Source organism: Ranitomeya variabilis, chromosome 5 (assembly GCF_051348905.1).
Source record: "Ranitomeya variabilis isolate aRanVar5 chromosome 5, aRanVar5.hap1, whole genome shotgun sequence".
NCBI lineage: Eukaryota > Metazoa > Chordata > Amphibia > Anura > Dendrobatidae > Ranitomeya > Ranitomeya variabilis.
Window position 1 is genome coordinate 302,907,578 of NC_135236.1, and position 16,225 is coordinate 302,923,802.

Here is a 16,225-nt window from a genome sequence, read left to right on the forward strand (position 1 = left end):
GGTGGCACGTGGGGCACATAGGGGCGCCCCTCGGTGATGCACCCTGATACTCGCAGTGCTGGTGGCATGTGGGGCACATAGGGCACTCCTCGGTGATGCACCCTGATACTGGCAGTGCTGGTGGCATGTGGGGCACATAGGGCACTCCTCGGTGATGCACCCTGATACTCGCAGTGCTGGTGGCACGTGGGGCACATAGGGCACCCCTCGGTGATGCACCCTGATACTCGCAGTGCTGGTGGCATGTGGGGCACATAGGGCACTCCTCGGTGATGCACCCTGATACTCGCAGTGCTGGTGGCACGTGGGGCACATAGGGGCGCCCTTCGGTGATGCACCCTGATACTCGCAGTGCTGGTGGCATGTGGGGCACATAGGGCACTCCTCGGTGATGCACCCTGATACTGGCAGTGCTGGTGGCATGTGGGGCACATAGGGCGCTCCTCGGTGATGCACCCTGATACTGGCAGTGCTGGTGGCATGTGGGGCACATAGGGCGCCCCTCGGTGATGCACCCTGATACTCGCAGTGCTGGTGGCATGTGGGGCACATAGGGCGCCCCTCGGTGATGCACCCTGATACTCGCAGTGCTGGTGGCACGTGGGGCACATAGGGCACCCCTCGGTGATGCACCCTGATACTCGCAGTGCCCGGACACTCCCTTTATAATGCACTCACTACTAGGAATGGTGAGGACTCTGGGGCTCCGCCACTATAGGTGCAGCCCGTGTGTTACCCGGCGGCAGGCACATGACAGAGGCGGGTGCGATGCTCAGGAGGGGAGGGGTCGTCAGTGGGTGAGCCCCTCCTGGGTGACAGTCCCCTCCCTCCCTCTCCACTGATGACAGTGGAACCTCCTTAAGTTGCGTCTCGCCACAGCTGTCTGCGATCATTGAGCCGCCTGGCGCCATCCTGCTCCTTGCAGAAAGAATGCCTGCACTGTAAAAAATAGAGAGAAAACACGAGATCCGATCAGGCAGTCTGAGCCTGTCTCCCTGGGATCCCAGAGCCCTCCCTGCCCTCTTGCTTTGTAGCGCGGGACCCTGCTGGGCTGGGGCACAACTTCTGCGGGACCGCCACCTGAAGGAGCTGCAGCCTCCTGCCCACCTGAGCCTCCTGCCCACCTGAGCACCTCTCCGGCTGCCCACCCTAAGCCGCTCTCCTCTTCTCACCCACAGGTCACTGACTGCTCGGGATTTATTACTCTAACGTCTTCTTTATTTATTGGACTTACTATTTTGCTGTGGGACCCACAGAAGAACTTCTGCAGCAGCAGGTCCCAGGTTGTGGTGGCCATGGAGGTCTCTGCTACAGACCAGCCTCGCTGGGTCAGTCACCACCACCACCCGGCTGTGCTAAATGGGCAGCACCCTGAGCCCCATCACCCTGGGATCAGTCACTCGTACATCGATCACTCGCAGTATCCTCTGACAGAAGATATGGATGTACTTTTTAATATCGAGAGCCAAGGAACCCATGTACCTTCCTACTACAGCAACTCCGTGCGAGCAGTGCCCAGGTACCCAGCTCCACATCACGGTGAGTGCCAGCCTGCTTGGGCTCATTAGTGCCAAATGGTTTTACACCCCCCCCTGGTAACTTACAAAATATCATGTCATATTCAGTGTAATAATAATTATTATACTACTTTATATTAAAATTAGGAAATGTTCTCAACCTCTATCTATCTAGTCAACACGCAGTATATATATATATATATATATATATATATATATATATATATATATATATACACACACACACACACACATAGATAGTCATAGTCCGCCTGATGTATATTTAACCCCTATAGCCCTGTAGAAAGCAATAATAGAAACTAAGGTGTGATCTAGTATTTTCACACATTTTTCTTAAGCTTCCTGTACTCTTTTTCTAGATAGATCGCTCCCTCATCTTCCTCGTTTGTGTTTTTTTCATACCTGTTTTTAATAATTTAACTAACGAGTAGACAATGTAGAATAATGTATTGCAAGTATAATATTGTAGATTTATTCTAATACAATCTTAGTCTAATGAATATCTGCGCATCCACTGAATGTAATATGTCACATTGTCTTGCTATGATAGATTCTAAGATATTGTTAGTGAAACATAATGTAATATATAACTATCGCAGATTTTCTTCAGTGTTCTGGTAATGCTGAGGAGTTAGTAAATGATGAATTTCTTATAGGATGGAAAATAAATGACTAATTTTAGAAACAATATCATACTCGGAAATTTACAGTAAAATAGCTAGAAAGATAGATAGGAAAATAATATATAGATAGGTATGGGATACATAGATAGATAGATAATAGGTAGATAGATAGATAGACAGACAGATAGACAGATAAATAGGCAAATAATAGAAATATAACATTTCTATATATCTGAGCACCGCGTTATATTAGGGTCCGATGGCAGTAATATTCCTCTATAGTATATAACTCACCATCAATTTTGTTTGATAGAATTCTACAATTGTGAAATCTTTGACTATAATTGTAAAGCATTTATTGTAAGGCCACTATTACCGGCTCTTGATGTAGTTGTGTGACGTGTACCTTAGAAAGGTCCAGCATGGCTGTGATGGGCCAGTGGCCCAGTGCACGTTTGTAGGAATGTATCCAGAAATATTTGGTGACATGTAATCTTACCGTGTAATTGCATTTATTTAGGCCAGGTATGTCGCCCTCCTCTTCTACATCCTTGGTTGGATCACAGCAGCAAGGCTATAGGAGGACCTCATGCCGCATCACCATGGAACCTTCCTCCCTTCTCCAAGACCCACAGCCCACCGGGACCCCTTACTGTCTACCCTCCAGTTTCATCATCGTCATCTTCACTGGTTACCGGACATTCAAGCCCCCACCTCTTCCCTTTCCCCCCAACACCACCAAAAGATGTCTCCCCAGACCCTTCCATATCTAACACTGGATCCACAGTTAATCGTCAAGAGGACAAGGATTGCATCAAATACCATGTGTCCACCGAGTCCATGAAACTGGAGTCAGCCCACTCCAGAACCTTAGGGGGAGCGTCGTCTTCTGCCCACCACTCCATCTCCAACTACCAGTCCTACGTCCAAGACTACAGTCCAGGACTCTTCCCACCAAACCTCATGGGGGGATCTCCAACAAGCTTCCCATGTAAATCTAGACCAAAGACACGCTCAAGTACAGGTAGGATGGTGTTTCTGAAAAGACAGTAACCTTGTCACTTATGGTCACTCATTCTTCTCATTACCACTGATTGCCATTATTGGTCCCCAATTTCAGATCTGTTTTATGGGACACGAAAGCCCTCACCTAGGTGGTCGCTAACCTGATCTATAACACCAGGGTTGGCTTTAGTCTCAGGAAGGCCCCTGCTCTGTACAGACCGAACACTGCCACAAGTTTATAGCTTTATTATATACAGAGCTCTATCTATCTATCTATCTATCTATCTATCTATCTATCTATCTATCTATCCCATATCTATCTATCTATCTATCTATCTATCTATCTATCTATCTATCTATCTATCTATCTAATATCTATCTATTTATCTAATATCTATCTATCTATCTATCTATCACATATCTATTATCTATCCCATATCTATGTATCTATCTATCTATCTATCTATCTATCTATCTATCTATCTATCTATCTATCTATCTATCTGTCTATCTATCCCATATCTATCTATTTATCTATCTCTTATCTATCTATCTATCTATCTATCTATCTATCCCATATCTATCTATCTATCTATCTATCTATCTATCTATCTATCTATCTATCCCATATCTATCTATTTATCTATCTATTATCTATCTATCTATCTATCTATCTATCCCATATCTATCTATCGATCGATCGATCTATCTTTCTATCTATCTATCTTTCTATCTATCTATCTATCCATCCCATATCTATCTATCTATCTATCTATCTATCTATCTATCTATCTATCTATCTATCCCATATCTATCCATTTATCTATCTATTATCTATCTATCTATCTATCTATCTATCTATCTATCTATCCCATATCTATCTATCTATCTATCTATCTATCTATCTATCTATCTATCTATCCCATATCTATCCATCTATCTATCTATCTATCTATCTATCTATCTATCTATCTATCTATCTATCTATCTATCTATCCCATATTTATCTCTATCTATCTATCTATCTATCTATCTATCTATCTATCTATCTATCTATCTATCTATCTATCTATCTATCTATCTATCTACCCTGAAACCATTCCTTCTTCCACCATACTGTATATTCTTCTGTTATTATCAGGCATAGGGATGAAGATCAGTAACAGTTGTCAGTGGTCTCCGCAGTGTGTGACCTGTGAGAGTGCAGAGCTGGCAATGTCAGGGACCCGACTGTGTGATCTGGGGGGTTTTCCAGGGTGACATTTGCTCTGCTTGTCTGGGCTGGGACTGGATCTATTTAGCTGATATGTTTGCCTTAATCCAATTATTTTCAGACTGCTGCACGCGACAGTTTCATTGTTTATCCAGCGCCAAGGAGTTTAATAGGGTCCGGATGTGGCCAGGCTGCCCAGAGGACAGGGGGTCGGTGCCCTGCTGTACACAGGGGAAGCCCTGGGAGCTGGCAATGGTAGTGGGGCGGCTGATCCTGGTCTGGTGCGAGGATAACTGTGCGGTGAATGCCCAGCCAGCCTTGTGGACGAGCTGCGACACCTCTCGGGCAGCGCTGGCACCGACGCCGCTCTGCACAGTTCACATTACAGCAGGTTCATTGCAAGCCTGAAGTAGCCAGCTCATTAATAGGATGGCTGGTGAGGAGTGTGGAAGCTGTCGGCACAGCCTGAGGGCCGCAGTGTGAGCGCTGGAGCTCGGCAGGCAGGGAGATGGCTCACACCGTGGTGGTGGTGGTACAGGGGGGCTTGTGAGCAGAAAACAGCCCTAACCCTAAACGGTGACATTTCAAATGCAAGTATTTGAGAAGACTGAAAATAGAAAAAAGTAATAACTAATCCTAGGAAGGCCAGTAGAGAAATGTCACTGCTGTGGGCTGTAGCTAAGGGGAGATGAGTCACAAACCTGAGAAACAGTTCGAGCCTTGTGGTTGTGGTGCTGGTGTGTATTGTGCAGGAACCAGACTGTACATGACCTGGGCTCCTGTATGAGGAGGATGGGGCCTGGGCCTGCTGCTGCTGGGGGTGCTGGTCCACAGCACAGGCTCAGTACATGCAGGGGGATAGGACTGACAGGAGGTTACAGAAGCCAGCATCATCTCAGCCATTACACACATTCCTTACTGTCCATGATGCCAGTCATGGCCAGGGGAAAATAAGATTTCAGCTGGTTTTGCGTGAGAAATGACTCCCCAATAGCCGTCCCCCCTCTACTAAATGTGTTCTCTATACAGGGTGCTCTATAACAGTAAGCAGGGATGCAACGACAACCTGTTATTTACACAGTAACTGAAAGCAGAATTTAGGTCAGTCTTTTCTGTTTTGTTCTTTGTCTTTGCAACTCATTGGAAACCACAATTTACATGATTTGTTGTCTTCCTTGCAAACATTTTGTCCTTCGAAAGATTTACTTCTCTTCAAAGAACAAGAGCAAAGCTATGGTGACAGATATCAATATTTTGTCATACACTGCTTAAGAAGAATGCATGTGTTCTAATGGCAGACAATAGGGTATAAGCTCCCACTTTTAAAGTAAACAGGGCCTCTTAAGATGTCTACTGTTCAACTGCTCAGACCATGAAAGGAGTCACTCCAAACCCACCTGGAAAAATAACCTATTACCTTCCATTCACAGGGCTACATACATGTAGCCTATGCACAGAAGGAGGGTTATGAGATCTACAAATAAAGAATAACCATAGATCATGTAAAAATATGAGGGTTTGGTGTTAATATGTAACCAGGCAGGTAGCTGGGCTGAGAAACTGCAAGACAATTTGTCATCATCCTATTGTTTTAAATCTATAGATACCGTATGATATATATGTGTGTATATATATATATATATATATATATATATATATATATATACATACATATGTGTGTTTGTGTGTGTGTATATATATATATATAAATATATATATACAACAGTAGTGGATGATTTTATAGTGTTGATATTCTATTTATGGCTCTTCAAAATGTAAAGTATGCTTGTAAAAAAAAAATTAAAAGAATTATATATATATATAAAGATATAATTACAGACACACACACATATATATATATATATATATATATATATATATATATATATATTAGTAATACATATATACTAAAAATAAAAATATGAACCCAAGTTTAAGAGGAAGTATATTAAACAGAACCTTACTGTGCAATTCATGGAGTTCCGTAGAATAAAACTAACAGCTCCCTATTTGGCATTGGATGGGTTAACTGAAGTAGACCCCCCTTTCCCTCCATTAAAATGAGTTGTATCTTTTGGGTGCAGTTAGGGTGAGGTAGCAATGCATCCTGGTAGATGGATTTGCACAAAATAACATGACAGGATTTGCATAGATATTTTTCATTCACATTATTTGCAAACTGAGACCACTGAAAATCCATTCTGTGTATTTAGTGATGCAGTAAATGCTTTGCTTATTTTGATACAGTTAGCCATTAAAAGGTATCAACCACTGAGGTCTCTCAATTCTAAATATTTTGCTTATTTTGGAGATATTGGTATAAATAGGCCATTATTAACCGAAATTCCAGCTTTGTAAAGTGTAACCTCTGATAACGCTGCATTTGCATAACAGCATTTAAGGCATCCGAGCTTAGAAATTCTGAGTCTTTAGGCCCCTAAATGCCCAGATTCCCACATTCGCACACAGGCTATATGTTTTATACAGTAAATATATCAGTGTACATTGTGTTCTTTTTTTTTTTTTTATGTTTACTTCTTTCAAGCATTTTAAAAATAAATATTATTCCTAAAAGTAGGAAAACTATATAGCAAAAAAGGCAGGTAATGCAATTTTATTTCCTTATCAATATTTTTGATAAAATTGCCCAAATATAACAAAAACCTAGAAAAGCCCAACAATATATCAGTAATGCACAGAAATATGGCTATCCCAGCGCCCAAAGGCTACAACACATCAACAAAAAATCAAATCCCTTTCCATTCTAGTGACAGAAAATGTCTTGAGGAGTAATAGTTTACAACTTGAAAGATTGGACACCGAATTGGTATGATGAACTGATTATTCTTTTCCTGAGGAAACTCATAGCCTATAATCTTTTCCTGAGGTAACTCCGAGCTTCTAATCTGCTCTGTCAATTATCCTGCTGCTGCTACCTTTACTTTAGTGTCTTTTTCTGCTGCTGCTGTTATTATTGTTATTACTCGCTGAAACGCACAGAATGTGAAAGGTTTTCCTGTTTAATATGCAAATGGCTCAGGTATTTACCACAGAAAGGCTCAGTCAGCAATACTGCGCTTTCACTTTTGGATCATCAGGCAGAATCTAATCAAACCTTATTAAAGAGCTGGAAATATACCCAACGAGCAAATTATGCGGCCTACCTCATAAATACAGCCTAATACCAATATCAGTTGTGTAGGTATACATATATATACAGTACATACAATACAAATGCAATGTTTATATATATGGAAGCAATAGTTGCATGTGTGTGCAGATATATGTATATACATATATGTGTGTGTCATGCATAAATATATATATGTGCACATATAGCATAACGAAATATTGTATGTGTGCGTTTATACATGTGTATGAATATATGTGTGTATGTGACATATATATATACATATATATATCAAACCAAAATATTGCGTGCATGTGTATATATACATACATATATATATATATATATATATATATATATATATATATATATATATACACAATATATATATATATATATATATATATATATATATATATATATATATATATATATATAAATCAAGCCAAAATATTGTATGTATATGTGTATGTATATATAATGGTTTGAGAGAGGTTCACAGTTCAGAACTGAAACTTGACCACTCTGAACTAATAAAGCATGTTTTTTTATGCCTAATCTTTTTGGAGTGCTGATTTCAGTTGTTACTTTTTTATTTGTATGATCTGGTTTTTGCAAGGGAGGCTTTGCACCCAGATTTATCTGATGCGGCTCCTGTTTTTTTTTATATATATATATATATATATATATATATATATATATATATATATACATATATATACATATATATATATATGTGTGTGCTTATATATATAATAGATATATATCTATATATATATATATATATATATATCTATATCTATCTAAATATAAAATGTATATATATAGATATAGATATAGATATATATCTATCTAAATATAAAATGTGTGTGTATAATATATATATATATATATATATATATATATGCACAAATGTACATGTTCATATATATATAATACAGTATATACGGTATATACACACACAGATGCAAACAATATTTTGTTTGCTGTGAAACATCATATACACCTGGAGCATGAATTGATATTGCTATCCTAGTGTCAATGAGCCCAAAATAAAAAAAAAAAATACAATATCCCAACGTTAACATACAAGTTTATTAAGAACAAACAGGCCGCGAGCAGCAGGTGAGCCCGGGCTGTTTACATTCTCTCCTAACACTTCCCTCTTTTTTTGATTTATCCCAGACTCATAGAGTCACGCTATTTTCCATCTGTAATGATATACATTTGTCTCAGGAATCTCTGCAGTGTATAAATATGCGTAGCACTGGAATTAAGGAGCGTCACGCATGACTCTAGTCCACGATCAGAATGCAGGGGTCCTATAGGATTTTCCTTTTTCTTGCATAATGTCCTTTAACTGGAAATGTTTACATTATCTTCCCCAGATCTCAGTGATATAAAATGGAGAATTATCTCCACCCAAATCGTTATTCATAAATTGCAAGATCATTTAATTCTCTATTTTTAAAAATTTTATAATCTCAAATTTGTTTTTAATTATTATTTTCAGACTCCCGTAAGTTCGGTTAGAATTGAAAAGACAATGTATAAATCATCTATACTGCATCTAAATCACCTTGTGTGTATCTTGTGATTGTATAATTTGTAGTCAAGCAATGTTTTATACGCCATGATCTTTTTGGGAAATATGATTTTAATCCCTTAATTGCTGGAAGCCAATACATGCTTTAATGTTCTATCAGCAGTGTAAATGTAGGCTGTTCAACAATTGCACCATGTGCAACATCTCTCCTAGGATAGATATACAGAGTCCCAGAAAGGAAAGTGTCGACTTTGACATCACTGTAAACAGTACCAAGTAGCTAATGGATCCCGCAGCGCTTGCTGTCAGGTGTACAGTAACTCCCGCTTGCATGAATCCAGCACTGTTTTGTCACATCAACCCGCCCTATGAAATGTTTTCTTCCTCCTTTTACAGACAGTAATGTAATTGGCATACTTTTTAGTTGTTGTTTTCCTATTCTTCAGAAAAATGCACCAGATTAAAAAAATAAATAAAATATATATATATATATATATATATATATATATATATATATATATTATAATAATAATAACAAAACAAAACAAAACAAAACAAAACAAAACAAAAAAAAAAAAAAAATATATATATATATATATATATATATACATATATATATTTGAAAGCAGCACTAGCAAGCAGATGCAGCAAATTGGGTGCCAGACCTTCCAGGCGTAGACCAACCCTTCAGATAATTAAAAAAAAGTGAAGACAGTACACCATTTGAGAAAAAATAGAATGTGATTTAATAGCCCACTGGGTCTCAGTGACGTTTTGGTTCAAATGAGAACCTTTTTCAAGCCAATATATATATATCTGTCTATCTATATATATATACATTTTAGAATTTCTAGAATACATGCATAATAAAAATAATATACTACATTTATGATCACTTGTAATTTTGTAGGTTCAGGAGGAATATAACATAATCTATAGCTAAGGTTTAAGTTTAATGCCCTCTTCAACAGCAACATGTTTGAATTTTAATAGGATAAACATTGCTAACTATTTTTTATGAAGCAGAGTGGCCCTTTACATATTCCATGGCCCACCCAGTGGTGTATGTTTGTACAAACTGGCATGATAATAAATATAGGATTCAAAATTAAAGATCTTGCCCAATTGTGCTGCTCTACTTTGACACATAGTGTCAAATCTCTTAGCGTAGGCAAAAGATGACAAAAGTGACTGACTTCTGACTAAATTTCAGTTCCGAGTCAATAAGGATGACATAAATTGTATGATCATTATCATAGTTTCTTGTGGTAATATGCGTGGCCAGATGTGGGCATCTTGGCTCTTACGCTTCCAATAAAACTACTAAGCGTATGCCTATGATAAAGATCGGGCCTGTGTAAGCATATAAGTAATAAACATACAGTCAGTGCTATAAAATTAATCATCCAAATTGCTTCATTATATCATTGACCTAGAAAAGGGGGTTGAGAATGTGACTCTAATTAAGGTTTTCTCACTACATTATTATAGGCCTCTCTAATACATTGAAGTTTGTGCTCTGTTAGGCTGGCAGAGATCAAACAGACATTTTCATGAAACCAAACTCTAGTGGGACTAATTACATGCCTATTACAAAGAAATCTTTTACGTACCCCGTTCTGCCACGCCCAATATTTTATCCAGGCATCTCCAAATATTACATTACTGAGCGTTATAGTTGGTTTGGCATATTATTTGTTGGCGTGAATGCAGTGCAGAAGCTGTACACATGCATTATCTTGTATAGTCTTTACACCAATTGCGATTATGTCATAAATATATGTATATTACTAATCAGGAGCCCAATTAATATAATTGTTCCTTACCAGGTTGCAAAGCTTACAGCCTAACCCACCAGTGGCAAATAGCCATGGCCATGGGTGGACTGAGCAATCAGACAGTTTGCAAGTTTGAAAATGATTTAAATCACTCCTTAGTTTTCCTTAGAAAGTAATTACAAACTATCAGATTGCATTTAAAACCTGACTGCTATGTCTATTTATCTATAATTTAGTGCTGAGGAGCAACTAAGAACATTTATGCTGCAAATATTAGTGAGAGTGAACATACGCTGTAAGATATCTGTACAATAATTGCTTTTGACGTAAGCGTCGTTAACGTTAAATTATGTCAACTTATGATGTCATTGGTGACAGTCCAGGGGCTTTGGGGCGCTCTTAGGTCAACCTCACACAATTTGATGGCTGTAGGTTGATAGATGCTTTGGCCGATTGTTCAGCTGATAGCTATTTTGGCCGTCTCTCCCATACACAGGAAAACTCATTTGGCCAAGTGGTCCTGTGTTCTCTATGAGAAAACCACCAACAGTCATCTCTACCGGTGGTTTATTTCCAGGAGAACTAAGTAATTGACATTCCGACATCAGACATACCCAATCAACATGTCCCCAAAAATCAGTTGGCCCAACAGGGTAATTTTGGAGGGTTTGGATGACATTACTCTACTATGCATGGGGGCCTTCAGCCTGACCATATGCATTAGAAAATAGTTGACTGCCAAATGTTTGTTTTGGCTATCTCTCACAACTCCCCCCTACACATTCATGTTCAGCTCAGCACAGGGTATATGTATCCTTATTGGGGACAGTGGAGTAAGGTGCTGACAGACTCTTTTGCTGGCCACCTTTAGATTAATAGGACAGGGTAGTTATATATCCAACGTTCCCTTATTTTCCCAACATCTTCATTTGGAGAATAGTCGAGAAGATAACATACACATTAGTTGGTCAGCCAGTGCCACCAAAATTGGCAATGTCAACTGATATAAATCTAATGCGTATGGCTAGCTATTGCCCTCTCAAGGTCACATAGTAATCTAAATTTTGCCTATCAATACATATTGTCAATAAATGTGTATAGCAATGTCAAAATTCTCAGCGTGGGGGTTAAGTATGCTCTTGAGATGGCCATAGACATTAGGTTTATCTATGACTACTACAGAGAAATAAGAATTGTCTGCTCGGCTGGGTATGCATGTGTTAAATTGCTGTTGGGCATTGTAATTCAACATGTCTGACTCTTCTAAGGCATTATCTATTGAGAGAGAATTGGGAGGTCTCATATTCATTAGATGGTTGGTTGGTAGTCATGAAATTGGTGGGGTTTGATCAACAGTGCTGTGTTTAAGGGTCTTAAATCCTAAGTTAGATGAGCAAATGAGGGCTTTATAAATTATTACCTTTACCGAGTACTAATTTATATAGTCATTCCTTTATTGTGCATTAGTTATAGGAACGTATAATTTGCTCTGGTTACATGCTTCTATTATCTTTTATATAAGCAACGCATAATAAATAAATGATATCAATACAATTCCGATTTTGTCACAAAAGTGTTATATTTTCCAATTAGTATGGTGCCTTAGTGCCTAATTGATAGGAAATACTTACCGGTACCTTATCTATGATGAAGGAATTCTAAAGATTGGGAAATAGAACTCACATATGAGGATGTCCCCAACATGGAGCATTATTGGTATTGGGTACTTCGTGCTGAAAAAAGTAAAGCCCCTTACAATAATATTCCTATGCTCAAGAAAAAGCATTGGTTCATATCATACCACTAATCTATAATAATTCTATTTTATACCAATAGTCTTAATTGTGCTAAAAAAGGGAGAAAACCAAGTATTTAGGTAATGGAGTAGGTTACCTCTATGAATGTATGCCTTTTTAAACAAGTTTACTTTAGAAGTATGTAGCACTGTGATGTGTATCTTGGTGACCTTGCTCTTGGTGAATACTCCTCAGGGTACTCATTCCGAATAGTAAGTTTCACGGATGGGTTCTACGTTTCCTATTCAAGATCCTAGAATATTTGCTGAAAATTCTTGCAAATGTTTCTATCCCTTTTCAGCAATAGGCCTCCTCCCCTATATATACTACTGGTTTGCTGACAGTGAATGGAAATAACATGTAAAACATAATACACAAAAAGTGCAATAGATTGCAACTCTACGAAGCATTTAGTCGGATTCCTACAGATTTCACTTACATAAATTATAGGTTTATTTTTTAGACATATACAACTATCTGTATAAACTCACTGATCCCTGGGAAATAAACTGTGAAATGAGGGTTTCATTTTGAATATGTATTATTTATCTGCCAGTGGTGTCAATTTTATTCATTTCCTGTCGTATCCTATTGATAGTGCTATATACATTTATATGTTTGTGTATTATGATTCTTACGGTTTAGGACTAGAAATATTAGTATCTGGCAATGCTATACTATTTATTAGTAAGCTGCTCATTTATAGATGTTTAGACTCAGAACATAGTAAATATCATTAATTGTAAGCAGGTCACATATATTTGCTCCTATGTTTATAATTATTGATGGCTATGTTAGAATTGTTCCAGAAATGATGTTGTTCAGAGATCAACCATTTGTAATCTTGTTTTCAGAAGGCAGGGAGTGTGTAAACTGTGGGGCAACCTCAACCCCTCTGTGGAGGCGAGATGGCACCGGGCATTATCTTTGTAATGCATGTGGACTCTATCACAAAATGAATGGCCAGAACCGACCCCTCATTAAACCTAAAAGAAGGCTGGTAAGTGAGAAACCAACATGCAAACACCAACTCTCTTCTTTCTCTAATCTCCTCAGCTCAGGAAGGGAAGCTTTCAGCAGGATATTGGCATCTCCACCAAAAGACTTGTTATAGTGGCCAGAAGAACTGTTTTCAAGTAAGGAAGATTAGACACTCTTGGTCCCACATTACCCATTTTTATTGCCATCTGCTTGGGTTCTAGCTCTCACACATATTTGGCGTCATGCACGCAGAGCTATTTACACATACCAAAAGATCTTATGGCTTTAACTATCCTCATTAGACAACAATGAGTCCCTGTAATTAAATTACTAATGCGGTAGTGATCCCTTCACTGATCACATTAGAACAAGACCTTATAAATAAACATGGTAGAAGAAGACACATACAATGTAAAAGGATACACTTTTGTCAGTTCTCTTGAATGCTTCAGATTTCATTTTAAGAAATACATGTCTGTGATAGCAATAATTCAGGAATTTGTCTATTAAGCATGTTTCTAAAGTTCTAAAAACAGTTGGCAAAAAGGAATAGAAAAAATCAAATCTATCTATCTATCTATCTATCTATCTATCTATCTATCTATCTATCTATCTATCTTTTTCCAAAAAGATAGATGCAGCACTCCAATATAGAAAAATAATTAAAGGCCCATAGTGGCAATGCTGACATTTTGGTCCAAATGAGGACCTTTCTCAAGCCCTTTTTTTTGGAACCGAAAAATTACATTTGAGATGGGCCAATAAAAGTACCCTCACTTTATTTTACACTTTATTTGGAGCACTGCCTGCCTGTTTTATATGTTATATAGTGGACCTCAGGTCAGTGTCCTGGTTCGTTCACCCAATATTCCACGGTGTAGCTGTTCCTAATGTTGTGGGTGCAATACATGCAATACATGCACAAGCAGCAAAAGTAAATCCTACAAAAAAAGTAGAATGGAAGCAGCACTCCAATGGAAATTAGTGAAAGAGGTAGACTATATCCACCGAGATGCACAAGACGTTAGAGCTTCTCGACTATATCCACCGAGATGCACTAGACGTTAGAGCTTCTCGACTATATCCACCGAGATGCACTAGACGTTAGAGCTTCTCATTTGAATCATATCTCAAGCAAGCGTTCAAATGAGAAGCTGAAACATCATGTTTATCTGGGTGAATATAGTCCAACTTTTTCACATAAATCCATTGGAGCGCTGCATCCAGTCTATTTTTTTTATCAATCTATCTTCAGTCTGTCTATCTATCTATCTATCTATCTATCTATCTATCTATCTATCTATCTATCTATCTATCTATCTATCTAATCTTATCTATCTATCCCATATCTATCTACCTATATATCCCATATCTATCTATCTATCTATCTATCTATTTATCTATCTATCTATCTATCTATCTATCTATCTATCTCATATCTATCTATCTATCGATCTATCTATCTATCTATCTATCTATCTATCTATCTCATATCTATCTATCTATCTATCTATCTATCTATCTATCTATCTATCCCATATCTATCTATCTATCTATCTATCTATCTATCTATCTAGCTCATATCTATCTATCTATCTATCTATCTATCTATCTATCTATCTATCCCATATCTATCTATCTATCTATCTATCTATCTATCTATCTATCTATCTATCCATCCATCTATCCCATATCTATCTATCTTGACCGTATTTGTCTATCTATCTATCTATCTATCTATCTATCTATCTATCTATCTATCTCCCTAAGTATCTGTCTTTTCCTTAAATTTAACAAGAAAAGATTACAAATTTTCAAAAAGGAGGGAATTCTCAAAGCTTTGATTTTTTGGCAGCTGGCCCCATCTCCACTCCCTCCTTATATGCGAATTTAACTTCCCAGGAAATATCTGCCGGAAATCTGAACTCCTTAGATAACTCCCAAGTAACAATTTCCTCAAAGTAAGCCATTAAGTGAGTAACACAGCAGGAAGGACTAGGAGAACTGCATACTCTTTGAATGGCTATATGTCATCACTTATAAATACAGATCTGACTTATTACAATTTTAAAGGAAAACCAATCACTAAGGCAGCACCACAGTACATGAGAGACGGCAGGGATAAAGTAGCATATGCATGCTGATGAATTTAACCCCTTAGTCTTCTTCTTGCCAACATTCTAGTCGCTTCTTACCGAATGCCGGTTGTATTTGAGCATTGATGCATCTATCACATATTGTATTCATGCTGTAACACTAAATATAATGTCTTCTTTCAGTCCGCAGCTAGAAGAGCAGGTACATCTTGTGCAAACTGTCAAACTACCACCACTACGCTGTGGAGAAGGAATGCCAATGGTGACCCAGTGTGTAATGCCTGTGGGCTGTACTACAAGCTGCACAATGTAAGTCTATACTACCAGCTAAGAAAGTGCGCTCTTCTCTATGAAAAAAATGTTTGCCTCAGTTTTCTGGAAAAAAAATGTGCCCAGACTAGTCAGACTCAATAATGTAAAGTAATTGGAAGTTAATTGTGAGCACTGTAGCTGCAGTACTTACAGTGAGAAGTCATAATAATAGTTTATTACTCTCTGATTTTCTTCTCTGATGAGGCC

At 38.1% G+C, this 16,225-nt stretch overlaps 1 protein-coding gene across 6 annotated transcripts in view; it reads left to right on the forward strand.

The window, feature by feature from the left end:
* GATA3 (GATA binding protein 3) overlaps positions 1-16,225 on the forward strand; it is a 31,791-nt gene that overhangs the window by 11,319 nt on the left and 4,247 nt on the right. For 3 of the 6 annotated variants that reach the window (XM_077264504.1, XM_077264509.1, XM_077264505.1), the window contains exons 2-5: positions 1,179-1,539; positions 2,682-3,185; positions 13,484-13,629; positions 15,890-16,015. In XM_077264504.1, coding sequence (XP_077120619.1) covers positions 1,296-1,539; positions 2,682-3,185; positions 13,484-13,629; positions 15,890-16,015 — 1,020 coding nt within the window. In that variant the 5' untranslated portion in view covers positions 1,179-1,295. Of the gene's footprint in view, positions 1-887; positions 1,540-2,681; positions 3,186-13,483; positions 13,630-13,685; positions 13,766-15,889; positions 16,016-16,225 lie in introns of those variants that run through there. The other 3 variants (XM_077264506.1, XM_077264510.1, XM_077264507.1) reach the window with 2 other exon arrangements.